Source organism: Neofelis nebulosa, chromosome 18 (assembly GCF_028018385.1).
Source record: "Neofelis nebulosa isolate mNeoNeb1 chromosome 18, mNeoNeb1.pri, whole genome shotgun sequence".
NCBI classification, from domain to species: Eukaryota; Metazoa; Chordata; class Mammalia; order Carnivora; family Felidae; genus Neofelis; species Neofelis nebulosa.
In genome coordinates, this window is record NC_080799.1 from 30026313 (window position 1) to 30051072 (window position 24760).

Here is a 24760-nt window from a genome sequence, read left to right on the forward strand (position 1 = left end):
CCTCAGGCTGCCATCAATGATCCCCCATCCCTGTGAACTGTGATTTACTTCTTTCTCCTGTGACATGGCACTTCCCTCTGCCTTGGGCATCATCCTCCCTGAATGGTGAGGCCAAACAACTATTTCTTTAGCACCAGGGTTATCCCCAACAACTAAACCCAGGTGCCCTTAGATCCAAAAGAAACACCTTTGGTACATATTCCAAACTCAAACTACATCACTACTGAGCATGAACAGTCAGCCTCTGGCTTTAGGGAGTTTATCATCTGCATCAAACAACGCCTTAGGTAACCCAGAGCAACATGCAGCTCAGGGGCAAAGACTTTTGCTTCTGACATCAGCTTCATCACTGTCGTCTGCAGCGCCAGCAAATACTGAGCTGAGCATGAGCCCGCTGTGGGCCAGTCATGCTCTCAACAAACCCTCCTAGACCTCTTCTTACAGACTTGTTCGCAGAGATGGAGGGCCAGAGATGCTAAATAACTTGCCAAGACCACACAGAGTCAGGATCCTTCCATAAGGTACTCAGCCAACTTCTCCTAGCTGGACTCTTCTCTTCCATAAAACAGCAACAAAAATGCTCTCTTTGGGGCACCCGCATGGCTCGGTCCATTTAGCATCTGACTTTGGCTCAGGTCATGGTGTCACGTTCATGAGTTCCAGCCCCACATCGGGCCCCTGCTGCTGTCCACACAGAGCTCACTTGGGAACCTCTGTTCCCTTCTCTCTGCCCCTCCCTATGTTGTGCTCTCACACACACGCTCTCTCAAAAATAAATTTTTAAAAGTATGCATAAATAAATAAAATGCTCTACCTCAACAAGTTTCCATTTAGATGAGATGGGAAAATGCACAGAAGGTGCTTAGCACTAGATCTATTACATGCTAATTAACTACATGCTAAGAACTCGGCGAATGATAGCTATCATATCGCCATTAGTGTAAGTATGAGATTTCTTGGAAATGTTATGATTCTAGACATATCAGAAGAGCCTTACGTTTTGGAGAGGAACTTGTTACATTTCAGGATGGATGCTTCCACATAACTATGAAAACATTCCATTAAGGAAGACATTTTCCAGATGGCCTGTTCCCTATGGCAAAAAGACTGGACTACTCATGAACAGTACAGAGGCAGGACTTCAGGACAGGGAGGCACAATGGCTCTCACTAGTCCAGAGAACTAAGCTAACGGCTTGTGGCTTCCCTACTTGGTTTTCAAAGTTTCATACTTATTTAAAATAAATTTTGGAAAATGTTACAGGCTGATTCACCGTGGCGTGCTGAAGTTTAAGCTGACTTTTGAGAATTTCCAATCAAGGCTTTATGGGGAAAGAGTGGACTTTAGCTAACCAAGATTCGTTTGTGTATAAGGTGAATTCTGTTCTTCAAAACTTGCATTTGTGCAGGGAACCCTGACCCTGTTCCTTTCAAGTTTTTGAAACCAGGGAAAACACATAAAGATGAAACACTTTAATTGAGAGAATTAATGTGGGAATGTTCCTCTAGGAAACAAAAGCCTGGAACATGGCATCATATTCAAAGTAAGAAAACAGAACACCATTTGGGGAGAGAGGAGTCAAAAGGCTTCGACGATGTAGCTGGCCCTGGATTTTCAGGCTGGTAACCGTAACGGGACCAAATTTTCCACAGGAATTTCAGGGCGCCCCATCACATGGCTTCTATTAGTGGTGCAACTCTTTCAGCCTATCTTTAAAACCATCAGACCAAAAAAAAAGGATACAATCTCGGAATGAGTTCCCTGATGGAAGCAATCTTGAAAAACCAATTTAAGCATGTTTCTTTGGCCGTGTCATTGACATTCTCTGGAGAGAAGTGATCTGGAATGCAAAAACAATACCCATCAGCCCCGCTGTTTCTTCGGATCTGTTACAGCAGCAGGAGTCCTGAGATAGGAGAACGTTGCAATGGAGCAGAAAGCTTGCCCTACCCAGTTCTCCTGGGTCTTTCCTTCCACTTATTAATACACAATCCGTGACAGTGAGAGCTTACACACGAGACTTTCTAAATGATGCTCAGAGTGCTTTACACATATCAGGTCACCTCATCGCCCCAATAGCCCTCCACGGTACATACTTCCATTTTACTCTTTGATAGATGTGGAGACCAAGGCCCAGAGATGTTAAGGGCACACCGCAGGCAAATGTGAGAGCTGCAGTTCGACTCAGGCTGTCTGGCTCCACAGCCTACATTCTTAGCCACCACCTCTAACACAAGCCAGAGATTCTTGGTATACCCGCCAGTAACTATGACGATATGGTTGGGAATTCCAGATGACTTAGAAGCCTACAACTATAATGTGGCATATGATCCAAGTTTGTGCTCTGCGTATCACCTGGGCCAGACCTGAAGGTACACCAAGCGGCAAGGTGAGAAACCTGCCAGTTAGACTGACAGCTCAATACTCCCTCCAAGACTTGAGTCGTCTTGTGGCAAAACTGCCAGTTTCCCCCATTATCTGTGCTGTTCCTCTTCAGTAAGAGGCCTGGCCCTTTCCTGCTGGGCACACAGCCATCCCCACAGCTAGGTATGGCCACGCAACCAGCTTCTGGTCCCAGGATAGGAACAGTAGTGCAACTTCTAGGAAATGTCTTGAAGGGAACACCTCCACTCCTTCTTTCCTTCTGTCCGTCCTGCTGGATGGAATGCCACTGTGATGCCACAACCTGCATCACGACCTCGAGCCATGAGAGCGACAGGACACAAGTCAGGATCCTTGGCACCAGGCTGGCTGCCCCACCAGCCCTGACCTTGTTATTATTATTTTGATATTTCTGGAACTGGCACCCAAGCCTAGTCTTGACATGCATCTTAGTAAGGAATGGAAGAGAGTAGGGAACAAGGAAAACAATCAAAAACAACCTCTTCCCCCCCCCCCCCCCCCGCCACCCGCCCCACAAACTCATCATGTGGCACTGGTTTCTTCTAGGGGCAGAAATTATTTCTTTTAGGGGCACCTGGGTGGTTCAGTTGGTTGAAAATCTGACTTCTGATTTTGGCTCAGATCATGATCTCAAGGTTCATGAGTTTGAGTCCCACGTCGGGCTCTGTGCTGACAGCACAGAACCTGCTTGGGATTCTCCCTCTCCCCACCTCCCCTCTTCTCTCTCTCAAAATAAATAAACTTAAAATATATGATTTCTTCAAAATGATTTCCACATATTAGATCCCTATCCCACTGCTGGATATGCTTTATACTTTTAATATTTAATCAAAAGGGGGGGCCGCATGGCTGGCTCAGTCGGTAGAGTGTGTAACCCTTGATTGGGAGGTGGGGAGCTGGACCCCCATGAGTGGTGTAAAGTTTACTAAATAAATAAATAAATAAGATTCAATCAAAAAGGGAGAAGTTAATCACTTTAGAATATAGCAAACGAACCCTAGCTTGCTGCCCTAATGCGCTGGGCACAGAATCACTTTCTGTCCCTGATTCTGCTTTCTGCAAATGAGTGGCACACGATTAGGGTGATCAAAATTCTTTTTTTTTTTTTTTTTAAATTTTTTTTTTTCAACGTTTTTTTTTTTATTTATTTTTGGGACAGAGAGAGACAGAGCATGAACGGGGGAGGGGCAGAGAGAGAGGGAGACACAGAATCGGAAACAGGCCCCAGGCTCCGAGCCATCAGCCCAGAGCCTGACGCGGGGCTCGAACTCACGGACCACGAGATCGTGACCTGGCTGAAGTCGGACGCTTAACCGACTGCGCCACCCAGGCGCCCCAGGGTGATCAAAATTCTGATAGAAGCAGCAAAAAAGATAAACCTCTAGGTACTTCGCCAGCAGAGAACAGTCACAACTCACAACTGCAGATATTCTGAAACTGCAATCTCAAGTATTTATCTATTTTTGGACATCATGGAATGCTTCATTCATTCAAGAACTATTCTCAGTGCCATTTCCAGAGGGAAGGGAAATTACCATTTTCCCTTTCCTGCCCTGAACCCGTGCACTTTAAGTAACTTTTCAAGTTCCAAGAGATCCAGACAGGAAAAGATAAGGGATATTTCTAAATTCATTTGTCAATCAGGCTCTGTGGAAAAAGGAGGGGTGGGATTCATTTCCCTTCATATGACCGACTGAATCATGGGACCCGAAACCCAAAAACAAAAATAAGTCTCTGCAGTCAACTAATAAAAACCCCTCACTCTACAGTTGAGGGAAAGGAGATCCAGAAAAGAGCTTCACCATAAGCCATTACCTACCAGCCCTGGCAAGAGCTTTCTCTGGTGAAGCCCAGGGCTGGACACTGGAGACCTCAGAGGCACAGAAAGGCAAGCTGTCCTGCATGTCCACATTGACTGCAAGTTATACAATCGTCTGCAAATGCCAGTACAAAGAAATTAAGAAAAAACTATGTTATGCAGAACTTTAAAATCCTATAGTGAAGTGTGGCCCTGGCAGGCTCAGTCAGTAGAGCATGTGACTCTTGACCTTGGGTCCAAGCCCCACACTAAGTATAGTGTTGACTTACTTACTAAATAAATATAACCTTGTAGCAAAGTAGATCTTGCATTCCTAGACTTCGTTTGCTCAACACAAATGTTTTAAGAACCAACTCAAAGCAGGAGTCTAGCCTCTAAGGAGGTAACAATACACAAGACAGACCCTGTCCTCATGAAACCTAGATTCCAGTGGCGGCAAAAACATAATGGGAAAAAAAAATAAGCAAGCAAGCAAACATATCAGGTAATAGTCAATACCATGAAAGATATAAAACTAAGTATTAGAGAGTGACTTAGGGGTGCAGACTCATTAGGGTGGTCAGAGAAGGTTCTGCCAGAGTGGCATTTGAGCTGAGCCCTGAATTATATAAAAAGGAGCCAGCCATGTTTAAATGTGGATGGAATATATTCCAGAAAGAGGAAACATCAAGGGCAAAGGCCCTGAGGTAGATATGGTGTCTGGGAGGTCAAAGAAGAAAAAAGCAAGCCAATGTGGTGAGCAGGAAGAGGAGAAGCAGGCATTACAAGCCAGGTCACACTGGCTACAGCCTTGGTGAGCAGTCAGGTTATTTTTTTTTTTTTTCTCTTTTTTTTTCTTTCTTTCTCTCTTTGGAGAGAGAGAGACGGCATGAGCCAGGGGAGAGGGGGAAGGAGAGAGGGAGGGAGAAGGAGAAAGAGAAAGAGGGACAGAGAAAGGGAGAGAGAGAGAAAGAGAGGGAGAAAGACAGAACCCCAAGTAGGTTCTGCGCTGTCAGAGCAGAGCCCGATGCAGGGCTCAAGCTCACGAAACTGTGAGATCAGGACCTGAGCCGAAATCAAGAGTCAGACCAACTTAAGCAACTGAGCCACCCAGGTGCCCCAGGAGTCAGAGTTTTTCAAGGTGCAATGGAAAGTCCATGAAGGAGGTCTAAGCAGAGGAATGGCTTAACGGGGCACCATTTATACTTTAGCACTTGAGCTGAGACACGGAGAATGAATTCAGAATTTGGAAATCAATTCAGAGACTTCAGTGTAACAGCAGAGATTCTCCCTTCTAGTTCCCACTTATTTTTCTTTTATGGTGCTTCTTCCTTCAACCCTGAACTTCTGTGGATATTTCAGGAGGAGGGAGGAGTCTGGTTCTCTTTAATTTGCCAAGTCTCTACCCTAGCAGCAAGAGGTCTCTTTACATAACAGTGTTTATAGGGGTGTCATCTTGGTACCGGCCTCCAAGGCCAGGTCAGTTAAGGACTCTGCTTACCCAGATGCAGCCTTCGGGGAAAAACTGAAGATGGGGATGCCCACAGCTGACGAGAACCACAACGCGATAAACCCAAGTTATTTCTCCCAAGATGGAAATAAAGTTCCTTTATCACTTCGAGTAGATGGTCTCTCCGTGAATGTGCTGGATTAAGAAATGTTGCGGGGAAAACCACCCCATCTAGTAGTACATACTTTCCATGACCCCAAAGGACACCGGCATCCTCCTCAACTCCTAAGAGGTACGCCTTAGTTAAATTCCTGAAGGTGAAGGGCTCAAAAATGAAATTCACCAGTCAGACCTTGATTTAAATGGAAAGAATGAGTACACATGCCACCAGATTTCTCTCTGCACATAATCTCTTTGGGCAGAATTCTGCACAGTAGATTTGAAAAGCTTTCTGCATAATTATTGTTAAAAGACATCAAGATCACTGACATTTTTGAGAGAGATTTGCCCTTCTCTTTCAGGTTCTAGGAACCACAGAACACTACATGCAGATGAAGATTTTAACTGAAAGAAAAAATAAATAAATGAAGAAATTACTTGCAGAAAGCAAAAACCTGGTTTGCATTGCTGAAGGAAAAAAAAAAAAGTATTGAGGAAGGAAGAGTTTTTAGTGATGTAAGTACTAATTAATAAATTTAGACAAGGACTGGAAAAGAATAGGACAATAGCCTTTCATCTTGAACTTCTACGGTTTAGGGAGGGAGGAAGTTGTTAATAACTTCGTGAACTGGCTCTAAAATGTCATTTGTATACTTAGTGAAAATTGGGAAGAAGGAAAATTACTGTAGTAGATGCAAACTCAAATACCTCTAGGGATTAGACAAGTAACATCTATGTTCTTAAAGGGTTAGGTGTACCATACAGGGTAGCAGAACATGTACCAAAAAGCATTTTCTTTTTATTTTATTTTTTTACTGTATACTTGTTTTTGAGAGAGAGTGCGAGTTGGGTAGGGGCAGAGAGAGAGGGAGACAGAGGATCCAAAGCAGGCTCTGTGCTGAGGGCAGAGAGCCCGATGCGGGGCTGGAACTCACAAACTGTGAGATCATGACCTAAGCCAAAGTGGGACGCTTAACCGACTGAGCCACCCCGGTGCCCCTACCAAAAATTATTTTTAAAAATACCGTTGTGGGGGCGCCTGGCTGGCTCAGTCAGCAGAGCATGTGACTCTTCATCTCAGGGTTCTGAGTTTGAGCCCGACATTGAGTGGAGAGATTACTTAAAAATAAAATCTTAAGGGGTGCCTGGGGGGCTCAGTTGGTCAAACGTCCCACTTTGCCTCAGGTCGTGATCCTGCAGTTCCTGTGTTCAAGCTCCATATTGTGGTCTGTGCTGACAGCTCAGAGCCTGGAGCCTGCTTCAGATTCTGTGTCTCCTTCTCTCTGCCCCTCCCCTACACGTACTCAGTCTCTCTCTCAAAAATAAACATTTGAAGCAGTTTAGGAAAAAATAAAATCTTAAAAAGAATTGTTTTTAATGTTCATTTTTGACAGGGATAGGGGAAGAGAGGGAGGGAGACAGAATCCAAAGCAAGAGCCAGGCTCTGAGCTGTCAGCACACAGCCGGATGTGGGGCTCGAACTCACCAATGGTGAGATCATGACCTGAGCTGAAGTCGGACACTTAAGTGACTGAGCCACCCAGGCGCCCCAAAAATAAAATAAAATCTTTAAAAAAAAATACTACTGTCGCCAAAGAAAACATCTATTTGGGTTTAATTCTGCCTACAAGCGTGCATCTGTCGCTGCTGGTATAGTGTACAAGTTGGCAAGTATCAATTAAGTAAGTGCACCCACATCTCCCAAATCCTTAAAGCTGACAGAGAAGGCCTTTGCACTCTGGCTGGCCCCTGCCTACCTCTCCAGGCTCACCACCTCCCAATCTTGAGATGCCCTAGAACATGGGAAGAGCTGATAAAAACATAACAGCTGTGATGTGGTGAAGGGGAGGGTCTAAAACGGCACCTTGCAATGGAAATGTCATGTGAGCCATGTTCCAAGAGATAAAACAAGTGAAATTAAAAAAAAAAAATTTTTTTAATGTTTATTTATTTTTGAGAGAGAGAGAGAGAGAGAGAGAGCGCGCGAGCATGAGCAGGGGGAGGGGCAGAGAGAGAGGGAGACACAGAATTTGAAACAGACTCCAGGCTCTGAGCTGTCAGCATAGAGCCAGATGCTGGGCTCAAACTCACAAACCGTGAGATATGACCTGAGCTGAAGTCGGATGCTTAACCGACTGAGCCGCCCAGGTGCCCCAAAACAAGTGAAATTTTAATACAATACTTCATTTAACCCAATTCATCCAAAATGTCATTTCAACATGTCATCAATTTAAAAAAATCATTAGTGAGATACTTCCTGGTCTTTTGTTTGTATTAAGTCTCTGAAATCCAGTGTATTTTTCTGTTAATGCTTAGCTATTTATTTTCAGAGAAAGAGAAGCAGAGTGATTCCCATGCAGGCTCCAAGCTGTCTGCACAGAGCCCGACGCAGGGCTCAATCTCACAAACTGCGATATCATGACCTGAGCCAAAATCCAGAGTCAGTTGCTTAACCAAGACTGAGCCATCCAGGCGCCCCCAAGTGTATTGTTAATATACGCGGCATGCCTCAGTTTGGACTGGCCAGGTCTCAAGTGTCCCATGTAACCCGTGGCCACCATCTTGGACAGCGCAGATTCAGCATAAGAACAAGGCTCCCACTAGCTGGCGGCAGGGCCGCATGCAAGTCCCTGGCTCTTTCCCGTGGGTTTGATCATCTGACACAAGATGACTCTTAGAACCCCACAGGTCTCTTCTTCCTGAGAAATAACTGCATTAAATCATTTTAAAATAACAGATAACACAGCCGGATGAAAGAAAGGATAAGTGAACAGGTCAATTATGGGTTGCTGTCACTAATGCCATCATCTGGCCGAGACCAGGCAGAGTTGGAGCAGGCTCGTTATCTTAATTTGTATGGATGAGAAGGTTTCCTTACAGCAGCTCTAAAAACATTTATGTGATAAGAGAGGTTCATAATCAAGTTGTCCCATTATAACCTCCTGAGAATGTAAAATGGATCGGCAATAAATTTAATGCAAACATCACTTAAGCACCAATTGTAAATTTAAAGCATTTGTAATTATTGATTTATTTGTCATTGTTCTTTAATATATATAAACTTGGTTTCTGCAAGTTGCTTCTTGGGAACATTATGTAGGAAAAAATGCCAAGCAGCAAAGGAATTCAAGTTGCTATAAAAGTTCAGCTGGGTGGCTCAGTCGGTTAGCGCCTAACTCTTGACTTCAGCTCAGGGTGTAGTCTCACAGTTCATGGGATCAAGCCCTCTGACTCTGTGCTGACAACGCAGAGCCTGCTTGGGATTCTCCCTCTCCTCTCTCTCTGCTCCTACCCCACATGCATGTGCTAGCACACTCTCTCTCTCAAAATAAATAAACACTAAAAAAAAAAATTCACTTAAATCTAGATGTAATACCTTTTTGGTCTCCTAGATTCAAATTACTTGCCCAAAATTCTTGGTTGGGCCATTTGAAAACCTTCTAGTGTTTTTAGGAAACGGAGATGGTCAGAAATCTGTAGAGGTGTTTTTCTACTTTTAACACATCAAACACAAAAGAAATCTTATACTGAGTTCAGTAAATCCTGACTTGATGTAAGCCTTCTAATCACAACTCCAGGGCAGAATAACAGAGGCAGAAGAGCTACAACATCACCTGGTAAGACGCTGCGGTTATCCACACACATGGAGAAGATGCGCTCGTACACGAGCTTTCCTGGGGAGAGAAGGACATAAGGGGTTAGCATCGGGCTCCTCAGGAGCAAACACGAAATAAACATTTGTTAATTAGGGGCACAGAGATGGCATCGCCCAGAGCGCTTCAATTCATGATAATATGCTGCCACCTAGTGGGACAAACGTTGAGCCCCATTTCTTTGTTTTTAATAAAATGAGGGAAACTTTTTACTTTCTGAGATCCAGGAAAGTAATCCTTCTCCCCTTAGAGAGGGAAATGTAGGGCCAAAGGGACCTTAGGCACCTCCATTCACTCGATAAATAGGCAACAGTCCACGTTTTATTTCTAAGGCAGAGGCTGCAAATGGGCAGCCAGGGATCCATTCCATCTGGCCCACAACACAAAGTGCTTTAACATTTTTTAATTAGTTGCCAACAGGTAAAAACTTTCATTTACATGAAAAACCCGATTTCCTGCCTCTTCGAAAATGATCTACCAAAAATGGCCCACATCCCTATAGGATAAAAATGAGCTAAAATAGATTAGCAGCTGCCCTTTCAAATGGTGTATACACTACCCAGTTTTCCCTGGTCTCCACCACTCTGCCTCTCAGCAACTGCCTGCTTCACTCATTTATGTGATCTGCTCGTTTGACATTCAACTACTGAGTGCTACGAGAGTAGAAATCTGTGTCTGTTTTGTTCATGGGTATATCCCCAGGACTAGATGAGTGCCTGGCATACTGTCGAGGCTCTATTTTTCTTAGATGCATAAATGAATGTATTTCAGGTGATGTGGGTCACAGGTCCACTGCGACTATTCAAATCTGTTGTCGCTCAAAAGCGATCATAGACAATGTGCCAACAGCTGTGGTTGTGTTTCAATAATAATAAAACTTTACTTACAAAAACAAGTGGGCAGGGTAGACTTAGTCTACAAGCCACCCCCTAATCTAGCACTAAAAGCTTTATTTATTCTGTGTATTTTAGAAAATGCTATCCATATCCAAGGGATAAAAATTACACTTCTATTCATTTCCCAGAGACTCCCAAATCACCTTTAATGTTCAAAGTATTTCCCTGAGTTCATGTGTTTGTTTTTTTACACATACCCCCCCCCCCCCATAACCCTGTTGTTTAGGGCACCAAAGAACCACACATCCTGTCCATACACGGAAAAAGAGACAGGAAGTTCTAAGAACATGAAATCCAATGACTTCACCAAGAAATGACACAAGGCTAAGATGAAGGGCAGGAAGCCAACCAAACGGAGGAGCCATCTAGGTGGTTCTCCCAGTGTGGACTACTTACGATATAATCACATAAAGACCCCTGTTGAAAATCACATTCCTGGGGCTCACCTCAGAGCTAGTGAAAAATAGTATTTTAGGGGGTGAAGACTAGGAATATGAATCTTGAATAACCTTGCTAGGGAATTCTTGTATACACCACGTGTAAAAACCATGGTTTTAGGCAAGCACGAGTCTACGAGCTATAACTTGTCTTGGGTATGGGAATCTCTAAAAACAGTGGCAAGCCTCCATCATCCCTCTAAACCAGGGGTCTCCAACCTCGGCTAAACATTCAAGCCACCTGGCATGTCTGAAAATAAGCTGATGTCTGGGTCTGTCCTCAGAGAGTCTGATAAAAATGGTCTCTTGGGGCGCCTGGGTGGCTCTGTCAGTTAAGGGTCTGACTTCGGATCAGGTCATGATCTCCCGGTTCATGAAGTTCGAGCCCTGCGTTGGGTTCTATGCTGACAGTTCAGAGCCTAGAGCCTGCTTCAGATTCTGGGTCTCCCTCTCTCTCTGCACCTCCCCCATTCATGCTCTGTGTCTCTCTCAAAGATAAATAAACCTTAAAAAAGAAAAAAGAAAAAAGGTCTGAGGTGGGGCTTGAACATTGGGCAAGTTTTTAAAGTTTCCCATCTTTGGTGTGTACCATCAGTTCAACTGAGAAGGTCCCTGGAAACCTATGGAATAAACCCTAGTTCTCAAAGCCACCTGCCTTTTGCCTTCTGGCAGGAAGTGCTTTCCTTATGTGCGGCCCTGGGCTCCCGTGGCAGCCATACCTGGCACCATGATGGGCTCCGCTGTGATGACCACAGAGCACGGCACTAAGGACTTCATATAATTTTACCCTGGGCCATCACACAGCAGGCCATGCTGGACAGCTGTATAACTTCTCACCTCCTACGGTGCATGGACCAGATTTATGAGCACACAACACCTTTACTTTCTTCACAATAAGCTTGCCACCCGTCCGAAACCACAAGTAATTGTTACGTTTCGCATTCATATGCTAAGGGGCCTTTAACTACTAAATCATTTTTGGACAAGCGAGTTTGGTGAATTATTTTTTTCCTTTGTCTTGAGAAATAATACCCAATCCTAGATTGATTTCCCTTCTTGACTCACAATGTTCTCAGTCAGTAACACTAAAATGAATACAGTGAGAGCTGCTAATGTTTTCTGAGCACTTACTCTGTACCAAGTACCGTTCAAAGTTGTCTACGCTGATCCTGCCAGGCAAGTTCTTAGAAGAGGAAAAACATTATATGCTTCCTATGCATTCTCTTAATTCTGTCCCAAAACCCCCCAGAGACAGGGTCTGTTATGCCATTTTACAGATGAAAAAAAACAAGGCTCAGGTACACATGACTCTGGAAGAGGAGACGCAGGCATGGGACATGGGCAGACAGACTCCAGGGCCCGGCTCCGTGCTTGGTGCCTCCAGTGAAATCCCACTGGAAGGCCAGCATGCGCCTTCTTGCTGTAAATGCTCAGGGCTGTGTCCCATATCCCTGCCCAGCAAGATGCTCCAACCTACAGCTGTCCAGGTCAACCACCAAGCACCTGCCCCCATACTGTCACGCACCTCCCTAAGGAGCAGTGTTAGGACGATGCTTCCAAGTGGATCTCAGCACTCCGATCTCCCACCTCTTTTGTAAAAGGCGAAAACTGTCCATTATGTTGTGCCCACAGCACAACAGAGTCTCCTTCAGCACCTGCAGACCCAGGCTGCCTCATAGTCCTGAGGAATATCATCTGTAACAGATCCTGACAAGGGCACCACTGGGAGCACGGTTCGGAAGCAGAGGAGGGAGAATAGTGTTGAAAGTCGGTACCTCATCTAAATGTTTGGTTTTAACAGGAAAAAACATTCCCCTGATTCAAAATTCAAATAAGGCTGTGGAAGGTACTGAGGGAAGGTTGTCGCTGGCCCATCCCTGTCCAACCTCACTGCCCCCGCCACCCTCTGAGGGCTCCCGCTTTACTTAGTTTCTTGGACATCCTTCTAACGTTTCTTCAGGCAAATACAAGTCAATGTCAACAAGGTTTCCAGCGTCTCCTTCTTTCTTACACAAAAGAGAACATACTCTATTCTGCATCTTGACTTTCTCTCGTGATGACACATATACCCTGGAGATCCCTCCACAGCGGAAAACGGAGCACACCTTCCCTCTTTCTTATGGGTTTCCTATGCTCCAGCGTACAGATAGACCGTCATTTATTTAACTGGTCCCCTACCGATGGCCACCTGGGTTGTTGCTGGGCTTTGCTATCATAAATGGGATGAATTCCCAGCGGTGAGGTTGCTGGGTCAAACGTATACCCATTTGTAATTTTCACAGAGAGTAAAATCTCCCCTGTGAGCCACATACAAGAGAAATAAAACAGGTCTTCGACTGCAGAGAGAACTCACAGTCCCAGCTCTGCCGCTCACTCCCCTTGTGACCTTTGGCAAGCTGTGGCTCACGCCCCTCATCTGTAAAATGGGGTTAATTACAGAACCCGCCTCACATGCTGTGATGACGAGGATGTGATTTATTATCTCTAAAGCACCCAGAATGGAGTCGGGACCAAGGACATTATTTGTTGAGGGTTGATCACTGCTATTATCAACTCTCAGCCCAGCTAGTTTCTGGGATGCGGCAAGGACAGGCACCTGCACTGTATCCTGAGCTTGCCAAGGCAGGAGACTGGGGTGCCACCATTGGAGGCTGGCAAAATGGTTGTGCAAAATTTTCACAAAGTTAATGTCCACATCCAGCTAGGCTTGTAGGTTAGAAACTGGTCCACTGGTGTCCCCGAGCTAGTGTCACTCAGGATGCTGACTCATGCAAAAGAAACTTGCAAGAGGCAGGTGAGGGAAACCAGAGGCCAGCATGTTGACTCACTGTGAGAACCAGACACAACCACCGACCCCTCTCCCTGACTGACGTCCTCGCTCCTGAAAGCAGGCTGTGTAAGAGGACAAGGCAAGGCCCAAAAGTTGTATGACTTGGTATCTCTTCTGAGAGCCTAACTCACCCGTCCATTCTGAAAATCCATTCATTCTCTCCATCCCCACTGCCTCCTCGGCCTCATACCTCAAGTGCAGCAATGGCCCCCTAACCAGGCTCCCGGCCCTACCTCTGCCCTGCAGTCTAGTCTCAACAAGCAGCCACTAAAACAAATCCCGTCACAGGGCTTCTGGGTGGCTCAGTCGGTTAAGTGTCCAACTTCGGCTCAGGTCAGGAGTCTCATGGCTCTGGAGTTGGAGCCCGGTGTCGGGCTCTCTGCTGTCAGCATGGAGCCCACTTCAGATCCTCTGTCTCCCTCTCTCTCTGCCCCTCCCCCTTCTCTCTTAAAAATTAACAAGCATTAACAAACAAATCACATCACATTGCTTCTCTGCTTAACACCCCCCAGGGGTTCCTCAGAGTCAAAGCCCAAGCCCTTCCAATGACCTACAAGGCCCACCATGATCTCTGACCCATTCAGCTCCCATGCCACCACCCTGTACACCCCACTCCCAGCCACCCTGGCCTCTCCGTTCTCCAAACCTGTCAGTCACACTCCCACCCCAAGGCCTTTGCACCAGCGGTCCCTTGGCCTAATATGGGCGATCCCTTCCATACCCAGAGAGAATGTGGCTCATCTTTCCTCTCCTTCAAGCACTTGCTCAAATAGCAACTTCTAGCAGGGCCTCCTGTGACCACCCTATTTAAAATTGCAGTCTCCATCACCCCTCACCGACCCTCCTTCAATTCCCCTCACCTTGCTCTATTTTGTTTTTTGTTTTGTTTTGTTTTCTCCAGAGAGCTGATCATCATCTAACACATAATTGGGTTTACTTCTTTTGCAAATACCCTTTCACTGAACATAAGCCCACAAAGGTGAGGATTTTTGTCTCTTATTACTGACACATCCTTTGTACTCAGCAGAGCTCCTGGGCCGACGGGTCGTTGCCCAACCAGGCCATCTCTTCTTGTAGTCCAGTTAGCTCCCACTCCCCTTTCTTCTGCGAACAGCATCACCTTTCTGCTTTTCGGTGACCTGGATAATCTGCATACTCATCCCGCAGATACCATGAATGACTCCGAAACTAACCTGTGAACTAACCAGGCCAAGGAAATGGAATTCTGGAACTTTTTGTTGAATGACGGGATGAAGCTCTTTCCTCATCCTGGGACTACTAGCAAAAGAACTGATACCACCTTGCAGAGTGAGAATGAAGCGAATCCTAGGCAAAGTACTAGAAAATGCCAACACAACTGTTTGAGTTCCTGAATCCAGAAACCACCCCTGGGCTTTTCAGCATACGACAATAATAAATAATCCCCTATATAATAAATAACTAGTAGGAGTTAGATTCTCTATCATTTATTCCAGCCAATACATGCAGTCCCCGGTCTCCTGTGAAGACGACAGGGATCTCTGCTTGATATTTTGTTTTCTGACACATTAGATCATTCTATGGGTTACAGATGAGACTTGCTGCTTGGGAGTCCATGGGTCCCTCCTTGGTAAGACAGCCAATGTCTCTGTTCTTGTCCACAAGGGGTTCAGCTCTCAGAAGGCAATTCCATGTGCTAGCTCTCCTGGGGCACCTCACTGCTGAACATCAAACATAGCCTTGAGAGCTGCATGGTTTGATGTCCTGGCCACTGACAACCACTGAGGAGCACAAAGGCCTCCTACTTCTCCAGAGGAGCTCCAGGTTATTCTCTTCAGTCTAGATCATTCAGCTTGAGGTGGGGAGCACGGGGTGAGGGGCAGCCGTGATGCTACGGGAAAGCTCACAAGAGCTGCAGCAGTCATGTGGGCAGGAGAGCACTGTGGCTTGGACTAAGGTGATCATAGTGAAGACAGATAAAAATGGACGAACTCAAGAGAGACTCAGGATACTGAAGAACCTCATACTGGATTAAACATGGGGCACAGGGTAAAAGACTCTCAGATCTCCAGCTTGGGCAATGGGACAGAGGATGCTGCCATATTCCCCAGGAGAGAAACCCACTGGGAGTGCTGGGCAGAGAAGCCACACTCAGTTCTGACAAAGGGAGTTCCAGACTCAATAGGGCAACAGACAAGAGCCGGTTCAGATAGGAAGTGTGCTCCCCAGTTCCCCCTGGCTTCACTCACTTGCTCTTCAAGCCTATCAGAAGGTTAGAAAACATGAGATTTAAGATTCTTTCAAAAATAGCATCCTTGTTAATGAGCAGAGGTGGGGAGTGGTCTGGTCTCCCTCATGGTCTACCCAACTACTTAAACCTCAAAAGAAATTAAAGCACTGCTACCATCCAGCTTTCCAACAAAACAGATGTCTTTTCTAGATCTAAGATGAACAGAACTAGAACTTACCAAATGTGTCAAGTATGTCGGTGATAAGGACAAATTTGCTTGGGTAGAACTGAATAACGCTTGTGTCCGAAAGCAGCTTTGAACACTAAAAAAAGAGAAGATAAAAGGAAATTCACTCCATTGTGTCTGACTTGGTTGGAATGCTCCAGGACTGGAAAATTAATTTCTATAAACAAGTGCAGATGCTTACCATGTGCCAAGCCCCATGCTAGACACTGGAGATATAATGATAAACAAAACCACTGTCCTTTTGACAAAGGAGGCCAGACTCTGCTCTCTACAGAGCCTCTTATGGAAAGACACCGTCACTTCCCTCCAAGAAAGCCACAGGACTGAGGAATCTCATCCAGAAGGATCTTTGTTCATACAGCGAACTAGGGTCAGCATCAAAGTCACCAAGAGAAGTCAAGGACACCTCTCCCATCAGTGTCCTCACAGATGACTCCATCTTTGTTCCAACTGCTTTTCAGCACAGCCTCCTGTGGTTTATTTCACAATGGTCTCGATTCTTTAACGTTCTCTTCTATGAAATGTTCCCATCAGTACATCTCCAGGGCTTCTAAAACTAGCATCTATTTTTTTTTTCCTTAATTGAAGTACAGTTGACACACAATGTAAGTTAGTTTCAAGTCTACACCATATAAAAACATTGTGCTACGCTCACTGCGAGCATAGCCCCCATCTGTCACCATAAAACAGTACCACTGACTATATTCCCTGTGCTGTACGTTTTATCCCCGTAACATCTATGATTTATCCTCACTTCCAAACTTCCCTCTAAAAGCAAAGATGACAAGCTTCAGAGAGTACATGTTTGTCTGCAACTGTGATACTCAACACAGGGAACATTCCAGCTTTGCAGGGAATCGCTCAGTCCCCGTGCGATTATCACTCATACCAGAGGGCCATCGACACATACGGAACTCTTAATGGAAGACTGCAGCCACACAACGTGGCCCCAAGCACCCCAGATTAAGTCATCTTTTATGATCAAAAGCAAAATATCTATTTCTTCTTGGGATAGCTGGGTGGCTCAGTTGGTAGGTGTCCGACTTTGGCTCAGGTCATGATCTCACAGTTCGTGGGTTCAGGCCCTGGATTGGGCTCAGTGCTAGCAGTGTAGAGTCTGTTTAGGATTCTCTCTCTCTCCCTCCATGTCCTTTCCTCTCTCTCTCTCTCTCAAAAAACAAAAACCCACAACTATTTCTTCTTTGAAGAACTAAATGTAATGCCCTGAAATCTTTTCCAATTCACAAGTCCATGCAAACAACTAAACACTTGACCTTCAGATACAAATATGTCACTTAAAAACAAAAGATATTTGAAGTGCCTGGGTGGCTCAGTCAGTTAAGTGTCTGACTTTGACTCAGATCATGATCTCACAGTTCATGAGTTTGAGCCCCACATCAGACTCTGTGCTGACAGTTTGGAGCCTGGAGCCTGCTTCGGATTCTCTGTCTCCCTCTCTCTCTGCCCCTCTCTTGCTCATGCTGTATCTCTCTCTCAAAATAAATAAAGAAACATTATAAAGAAAAGACACTTGACATTTGGAATGAGTCCTTTAATATGCATTTCCGACGTGCAGAGAATGGAAATAATGTGCAACCTATCAAAAGGTAGGCTGGCATGGGTTTTCAGGTTGGCGTGGTCACCCAATTTCTAAATTGTTAAATTCACCAAGTTTCTCCACAGCATTTGAGCCTTAAAATAAACACAGTGTCTAATGTGCAAAACAACCTCTTACAGCCCAAGTATTATGGGGGGGGGGGGGGGCGGGAGGGCAGAAGGGTGAGGGGAATGTAAGGCGTTAAAACAATGGTGTTGACACCAAATGTAGCATTTGGATGTTCATAGAAATCCACTTCCTGAGGCCTCGCTTGCTGTTCGTCTTCCGCCCTTCAGGAAAGCTCCAGCTTAAACAACAGCCCCGCGAGATTTCAGGGCTTGCTTGGAAAAAGCAAACAATTCTGAATCCTAGAGACTGTTTATGATACACAGCCCTTGGTTCCTATGGGTGTGACATCTCCCGAGTTCCCACCCAGGGCTCCTCAGAGAGGAGTAGCGCCCAGCAGTGAGGTGAGAAGACATGATTCAAACAGAAGATTTCAAACTAAACACAGCTGGCACTTCCCAACATCTGTGTGTGGAGTGCTCTCCCAGGCTGGTATCACAGAACAGACATTTTCCAGAAGGGAAAAGGAAGCAGAATTTCTTCAATCCACAGTTCAAGTCATAATGATGTCATAAATTGAAGTACCCCCCCCCCCCCGCCTTTAAATCACTATTTTGAAGATTCCAGTTTTTTTAAAGCTTTGGGGCAGTTTCCTAAATAAAAATGAGGCAGCCCAAGGTGTTAAAAATACAGAGTCCCTGATCCATGTGAAACCTACTGGTCAAAACCTCCAGCTGAGGTGCCAGGTCATCAGCATTTTTGACAAAGGCTCCAGGTGACCGTTGCCGTGGAACCCAAAACGCACTGGGTGCATGAGATCCATAATCGGCAGCTAACTCTGCTAACTAAGCATTCTACAGCCTGTATGTTCTCAGCTTTGGAATCATCTGGGAGCTTTTAAAAATAATGGCACCTGGGTCCCAATCCCAGGGATTCTAATTAAGCTGGTCTGGGGGGCAGCTCAGACTCAGGACCTTTTTGAAGCCTCCAAGCTATTCCGACACACAGCTGAGGTAGAGAACCACCGAGGCAGACATTTCCTGAACAACTGACTGATAAATTACTCTGCCTGAAATACTTGCTATGGAACTTATCAGCACTGCTGGAAAAGTACTAAAATGGTGTTTTTCATTTGTTTCCAATTAGTAACATTCTACAAGGCCACTAGCAGTTTCTAGAATTCAGTTAGGAATTAGGCATATAAATACACACACACACACACACACACACACACACCCAAATAACCAAAAACAAAAGGATAAAGATAACCGATAGCCAAATACTAAGAAAGGAAGACAGATCAAAGGAAGCAAGCAAACAGACTAATCAATCAGAGGACAATTACCACTGAGAATACGTGGGGAAAAAATCCAAACAATATAATGGAAAAATGAACAAGAGGAATCAATGAAAGCTACTTTCCAGAGAAGGAAACGAAACCCACATGGCCGATAAACAAGTGAAAAGATGCCTGATCTTATTATAATCAGGGAATTGCAAATTAAAACCACAATACAATGATTTTATTATCTCTTAAATTGGAAAAATTAAAATAGAAAGTCTGCTCACACCAAATGTTGGTAGGATGCTCAACAACACAGACTCCCACAATCCCACCGCTGCTACAGTGGGTGCTGGCACAGCTATGCTGGAAAGTGACTCAATGTTGTCTGATAAAGCTGAAGAGGCACACACACCCCACACCCACTCTCAGGTAAGGGCCCTCATCCCCAAAGAGGCCAGCAGGCATGTCCAAGAGTGATCACAGCAGCATCGTTCATAACAACGAGAAAATGGAAAAACCAGATACCCACCAACAGAAAGAGTGATACATATTTTATGCATCAGTAGACTCATTACTGTTAGGGTGGCAAATCTCTCTCATCTACAAGGTCAACACAATCCCTACCAAAATCCCAGAAGGTCTTTTTTTTTGGGGGGGGGGGGAGGGGAGGGTGGGTAGAAATTGATAGGTTGATCCTCTAAATCACATGGAAATGCAAAGGACCCAGGATAGCCAAAACACATTTTTGGAAAAAAAAAAAAAAAAAAAAGAACCAATGTAAAAGACTTACACTGACCAGTTTCAAAAATTACCATAAAGCTACAGTAATCGAGACAGTGTGGTAATGGCATAAGGAGAGACTTACACAGATTTAAGGAATTAATTCAAGAACCCAGAAATAAACCCTTGCATTTACAGTCAGGTGACTTTTGATAAAGATGCCAAAATAACTCAATCAGGAAAAGACAGCCTTTTCAACAAATGTTGGCGAGAAAACCAGACATCTGCGTGCAAAACAAATGAATCTAAGGGAGCCTGGGTGGCTCAGTCAGCAGAGTGTCAGACTTGATCATGCCGCTTAGCTCATTAGCTCAGGTCATGATCTCACGGTTCATGAGTTCAAGCCCCACGTTGGGCTTTGCACTGACAGAGTGGAGCCTGCTTTTAATTCTCTGTCCCCCTCTCTCTCTCTCTGCCCCTCCTCCACTCACTCCCCCTCTCCAAAAAGAAACACTAAAATTAAAAAAAACAAAAAAACAAAAAAACAAGTCTAGACCTTTATACTACACACAAAAATCACTTCAATATGGGCCATAAACCTAGATGTATGAGCTAAAACTATGAAGCTTCTAGAACAAAACATAGGAAAAAATTCTCACCACCTTGAATTAGACCAAGAGTTATTAGCTATTTACTCCAAAAGCATGAGTCAAAAGAGAGACTATTGATAAATTTGATTTTGTTAAAATTATAAACTCCTCCCCTTCAAAAGATACCAGTGTGAAAATGAGGACAGGCCACAGACCAGGAGACATTTGATAAGGAACTTGTATCAAGGATACATAAAGAATTGTTACAACTCAACTAGAACATAACCTGATTTTTAAAATAGGCCAGTCTTATTAAGTACATTTTTCACTAACAGAGAGAAAAATGGCCAATGGGCATAGGAAAAGAGGCTTAACATCATCAGTCCACAGGGATTTCAAATTAATGCCACAAATGAGATATCACTTTAGACCCACTGGGGTGGCTACAATCAAAATAACAGTAACACGGGTGCTGGACAAGATATAGAGGACCTGGAACCCACACACCAAGCTGGTAGGGATGCAAACAGACAGCCCTTTGGAAAGCAGGTTGGCCATTTCTCAAAAAGTTAAACATACCCTTATCATAGGACTCAGCAATTCTACCCCTAGGAATCTACTCAAGAGAGATCAAAGCATAGGTCCATGCAAAGACTTCTATACAAATGTTCACAGTAGCATCATTCAGAATAGCCAGAGTAGAAATGACCTGTGTCCATCAACTTGTTAATGGTTAAGTAAAAATGTGGTCATTCAAGGGGCACCTGAGTGGCTCAGTCAGTTAAGCGTCCGACTTTGGTTCAGGTCATGATCTCACGCTTTGTGGATTTGAGCCCACGTCGGGCTCTGTGCTGACAACTCAGAGCTTGGAGCCTGCTTCAAATTCTGTGTCTCCCTCTCTCTCTCTGCCTTTCCCCTGCTCACACTCTGTCTCTGTGTCTCCCCAAAATAAATAAATGCTAAAAGAAAAAATTTAAAAAAAACACAAAAAACACGCGGTCATCCATATAATGGACTACTACTTAGCAACAAAAAGGTACAGGGTATCAATACAACAGCACGGACAAACCTCAAAAAACATTATGCTAAGTAGAAGAATCCAGAGGCGAAAGATTACACAAAGAATGGTCCCTATACATGAAAGGTCTCCAAAAGGCAGATTTATAGTCAGAAAGCAGACCAGTAGTTTTCTGGGGCTGGAAGTGACAGGGTCTGAGTGCAAACAGGCTTGAGAGAATTTGGGGGAGGGGGTATAAAAATGCTCTAAAACTGAGTTGTGTAAATAGCTAAGTAACTGTTACTAAAAATCACTGAACTATATTCCAGTAAGACTACCACACAACACAATACTTTACTGCAGAGCAAATAAGGTGAACTGGGCTCATTTCTCTCTACCTGCCCCTTGACTCTCTTTTTTGGTTAAAAAAGTACTCTTTAAAGTATCCAAAGTAAAAGAGTTACTATTAACCAGATGTGGAGTTAATGAAACACTTTCATGGTTATTTTCTTTGAGAAGACATGAATTAAATCTTCTCCAGATGTCAAACTCTTGGAAGTCAAGTTCTCTATACTCCAGTCCTCTTGGGGAGATGTGGCCAATGAAAATATTTTGAAGAAGCGCTTATTAGTTTAGATATTTTCTTACTTGAGCCACTCAGCAAGCAACCCCCATCATGTGCATCCAGGATGAGAGGACTCTTCTTTGGGAGTATTTACTTTGTAAACTAACAACAGTGACTGCAGGGAAATGAGCTCAGGTTTGCCGGTCTTCAAACGCACACACACACAAAACCACCTGCCACACAAAGTGTCATCTTTAAAGATTTCAAGCACTCAGTGTAAAGACTCTAGAGGAGAAAACAAACGTCACATAGCCAAGATATGTTTTTTCCTTTTCTCTTTCTTTTTTTTATATTGCCATGACGTTGACCAAGAACAGGATTATCCTTTTGAACTAAAATGGCTGTTCAGAAATTCTTTGTGAACTCTGCTCTGAAACATAATGCACACATTAGACCTTTTACAGTGTATTTCTCAGCATGTCTTGCCATGACAAGATGATCTGAAGGGTCAAGAAACAGAATAAGCTATTTTCCTTACAGAATTTGATCTTGTGATCCAAGAGTTGTCATGAATCAACAAATTCATCAACAAAGGGTTCAACAAATGTACGTCTCCTAACACTGTGAACATGTTTTGTCACATGATTATGTACAATGAGCCAGAAATGCATATATCAGTGACATACAACCATTAATCCCAAAGATACAAAGGAAATCTGATCAAGGAAACCCCAAGATAGTTGGTCAATCTTTAGTCTGTACAAATTGTAATTTGTGTCAGCAGATGTACCAAGGCCACTGAACTGCACAATCCAGAGGGAATCATTAATTCTGTAATCCAAGCTGAATGTCCTGGAATTGTGCAGTATACAACCCGTGCAGGTGTACATGGTGGCCCTCAATAAAACATTCATAATCATGGCCTTTCACAATAAGTATGTGAAAATGGAACAGGTTAAAAAAAGTAGGGTAAGACTCTGAAGGCAGGCCTCTGAAAAACCCTAATTATCTACAAAAGTTTTACATAGGAAATTCTGGGGGAAAAAGAAAAAAAAAAAATCACTAGACCTGACCTGGATGACTATTTTTAGAGCCTTCACTTTCTGGTCCGAGGCCCATGCATCCTTCAGAGACTGGTTGAGCTCCTCAATGCGGTTCACATAATCCTGTTGAGTCAAGTTCAACAGTTCCTTCTGGGATCCCTGTGGGCAGAAAGTAGGAAGGTGTCGACACAAAAGGAAAAACATTATTTGGTCACCAACCCCATGAATAATACTGAGTATTGACTGAGCTTCAGTATCTAAGTTTTCCTTACAACCCCCCAGGACTGATAGTATTGTCCTGTGACGGAAGAGGCCCTCTGAGTTTTCTGCAAAGACGGACAGAGTACAGGCACGGAGATGGGCCTTGGAGCAAGTCAGACCTAAGTCAACCCCCTTGTTCACCCACTCACTGGCCATGTGATTCTGGGTGAGCAGCTCTCCTCCTAGAGCCTCATCTATACCAGGACAACAGGATCCACCACCTTATTTAATACTCATTGGGACCTACCGTGGACCAGCCATGGGCCACCAAATGCTCGAGATACAAAGGTGAGCAAAAAGACATTATTTCTGTGCTAACAGAGTTTAATGTACAAAGGATGAGATGGATATTACTGAAAACTGAGGTAAAGGCTCCAGAGGAAACAATTCTATGCAGACCTATAGCATAGTTCACTGAATCTGAGGTGCCAATTATAACAAGCACAATTCTTGGTGTACTACCAAGGAAGAAAAAAACACCCGTCAGGGACATGCATCAATAAGAAACACAGCTCAATTTCAAGGATAGTCAAATGTGGGGGAAAGGCTTTCTCTCAGAAAGGAAGAAATATGGTAACAAAGGAATGGCTTCTAGACAGGTGGTCAAGAATGGTTTCCTGGAGGAAGTGATACATGGGACAGATGCTCCATGGTGTGCGGGTTTTATCGGACAATGTGGAAAGTGGAGGGCAGGGGCTTTACCTAGACCAGGGAGAGTGCCTTCAGGGCAGAAAGGAGACCATATCAAAAAGCTGTGGTGAGGTCACCTGGGTACCTCAGTCAGTCAGCTGAATGTCTAACTCTTGATTTTGACTCAGGTCATGATCCCAGGGTCGTGGGATCAAGCCCCTCATCAGGTTCTGTGCTGACATGGTGGAGCCTGCCTGGGATTGTCTCCCCCTCTCTGTGCTCCTCCCCAAGTTGTGCACCTACACATTAAATAAGCATTAAAAAAAAAAAATACTGGCATTCATTAAAAAAAAAAAAAAGAAAGCTCTGGCAGAAGAAAGGTAGACTATCCCAAGGATGAATTAAAAATAAACATAAAGACTTAACACAGCCTTTGGCACGTGGTACCTGCTCATTAATCCTCGGCTACTGTTAAGATGCTATTTACAAAGTTCACAGGAGTGAGGGTCATGCTAACCCACATGAGACCAGGAACCAAATCTCTTTTCTATCAATCTTCCCTGGAATCCCAAGAACTCTTTACTAAGGAAATACATGTAGGATGTTCAGGAAATTTGGACTGATCCCAACTGGTCACCTGAACTACGAGACAGGGTCCTCCTTATCCGTCGGCAGCAGGAGGAGCTCCATGACTAACTTGGGCGAATGGGCCATGAGCACAGCTGCCTGTGTCCCTTCTGGGCTGAGGCAGTGAAAAGTGACCCTTTTTCAGCTCTACTGTGATGAACCTGGGAACATTCTGTTGAGATGGCAGCATTACATGATGATGGCGAGTCTGTCGCCTTCACAGGATGAGTAATGTGAGGAAGAAATAAACTTGTGTTACATTAGGCCACTGAGATATGGAGGTTCACTTGTTACCGC

The 24760-nt window shown here is 44.4% G+C and overlaps 1 protein-coding gene across 8 annotated transcripts in view; it reads right to left on the minus strand.

Moving 5' to 3' along the window:
• VPS35L (VPS35 endosomal protein sorting factor like) overlaps positions 1–24760 on the minus strand; it is a 115953-nt gene that overhangs the window by 69192 nt on the left and 22001 nt on the right. For 6 of the 8 annotated variants that reach the window (XR_009256369.1, XM_058709819.1, XM_058709818.1 and 3 more), the window contains 5 exons: positions 22976–23104; positions 16074–16158; positions 9425–9484; positions 1744–1840; positions 998–1045 (listed from right to left, as the gene is read on the minus strand). Coding sequence is in view for 7 of the 8 variants with exons in the window: in XM_058709819.1 (XP_058565802.1) it covers positions 998–1045; positions 1744–1840; positions 9425–9484; positions 16074–16158; positions 22976–23104 (419 nt within the window). In the remaining variant the exon portion in view is untranslated. Of the gene's footprint in view, positions 1–997; positions 1046–1743; positions 1841–9424; positions 9485–12321; positions 12477–16073; positions 16159–22975; positions 23105–24760 lie in introns of those variants that run through there. The other 2 variants (XM_058709821.1, XM_058709822.1) reach the window with 2 other exon arrangements.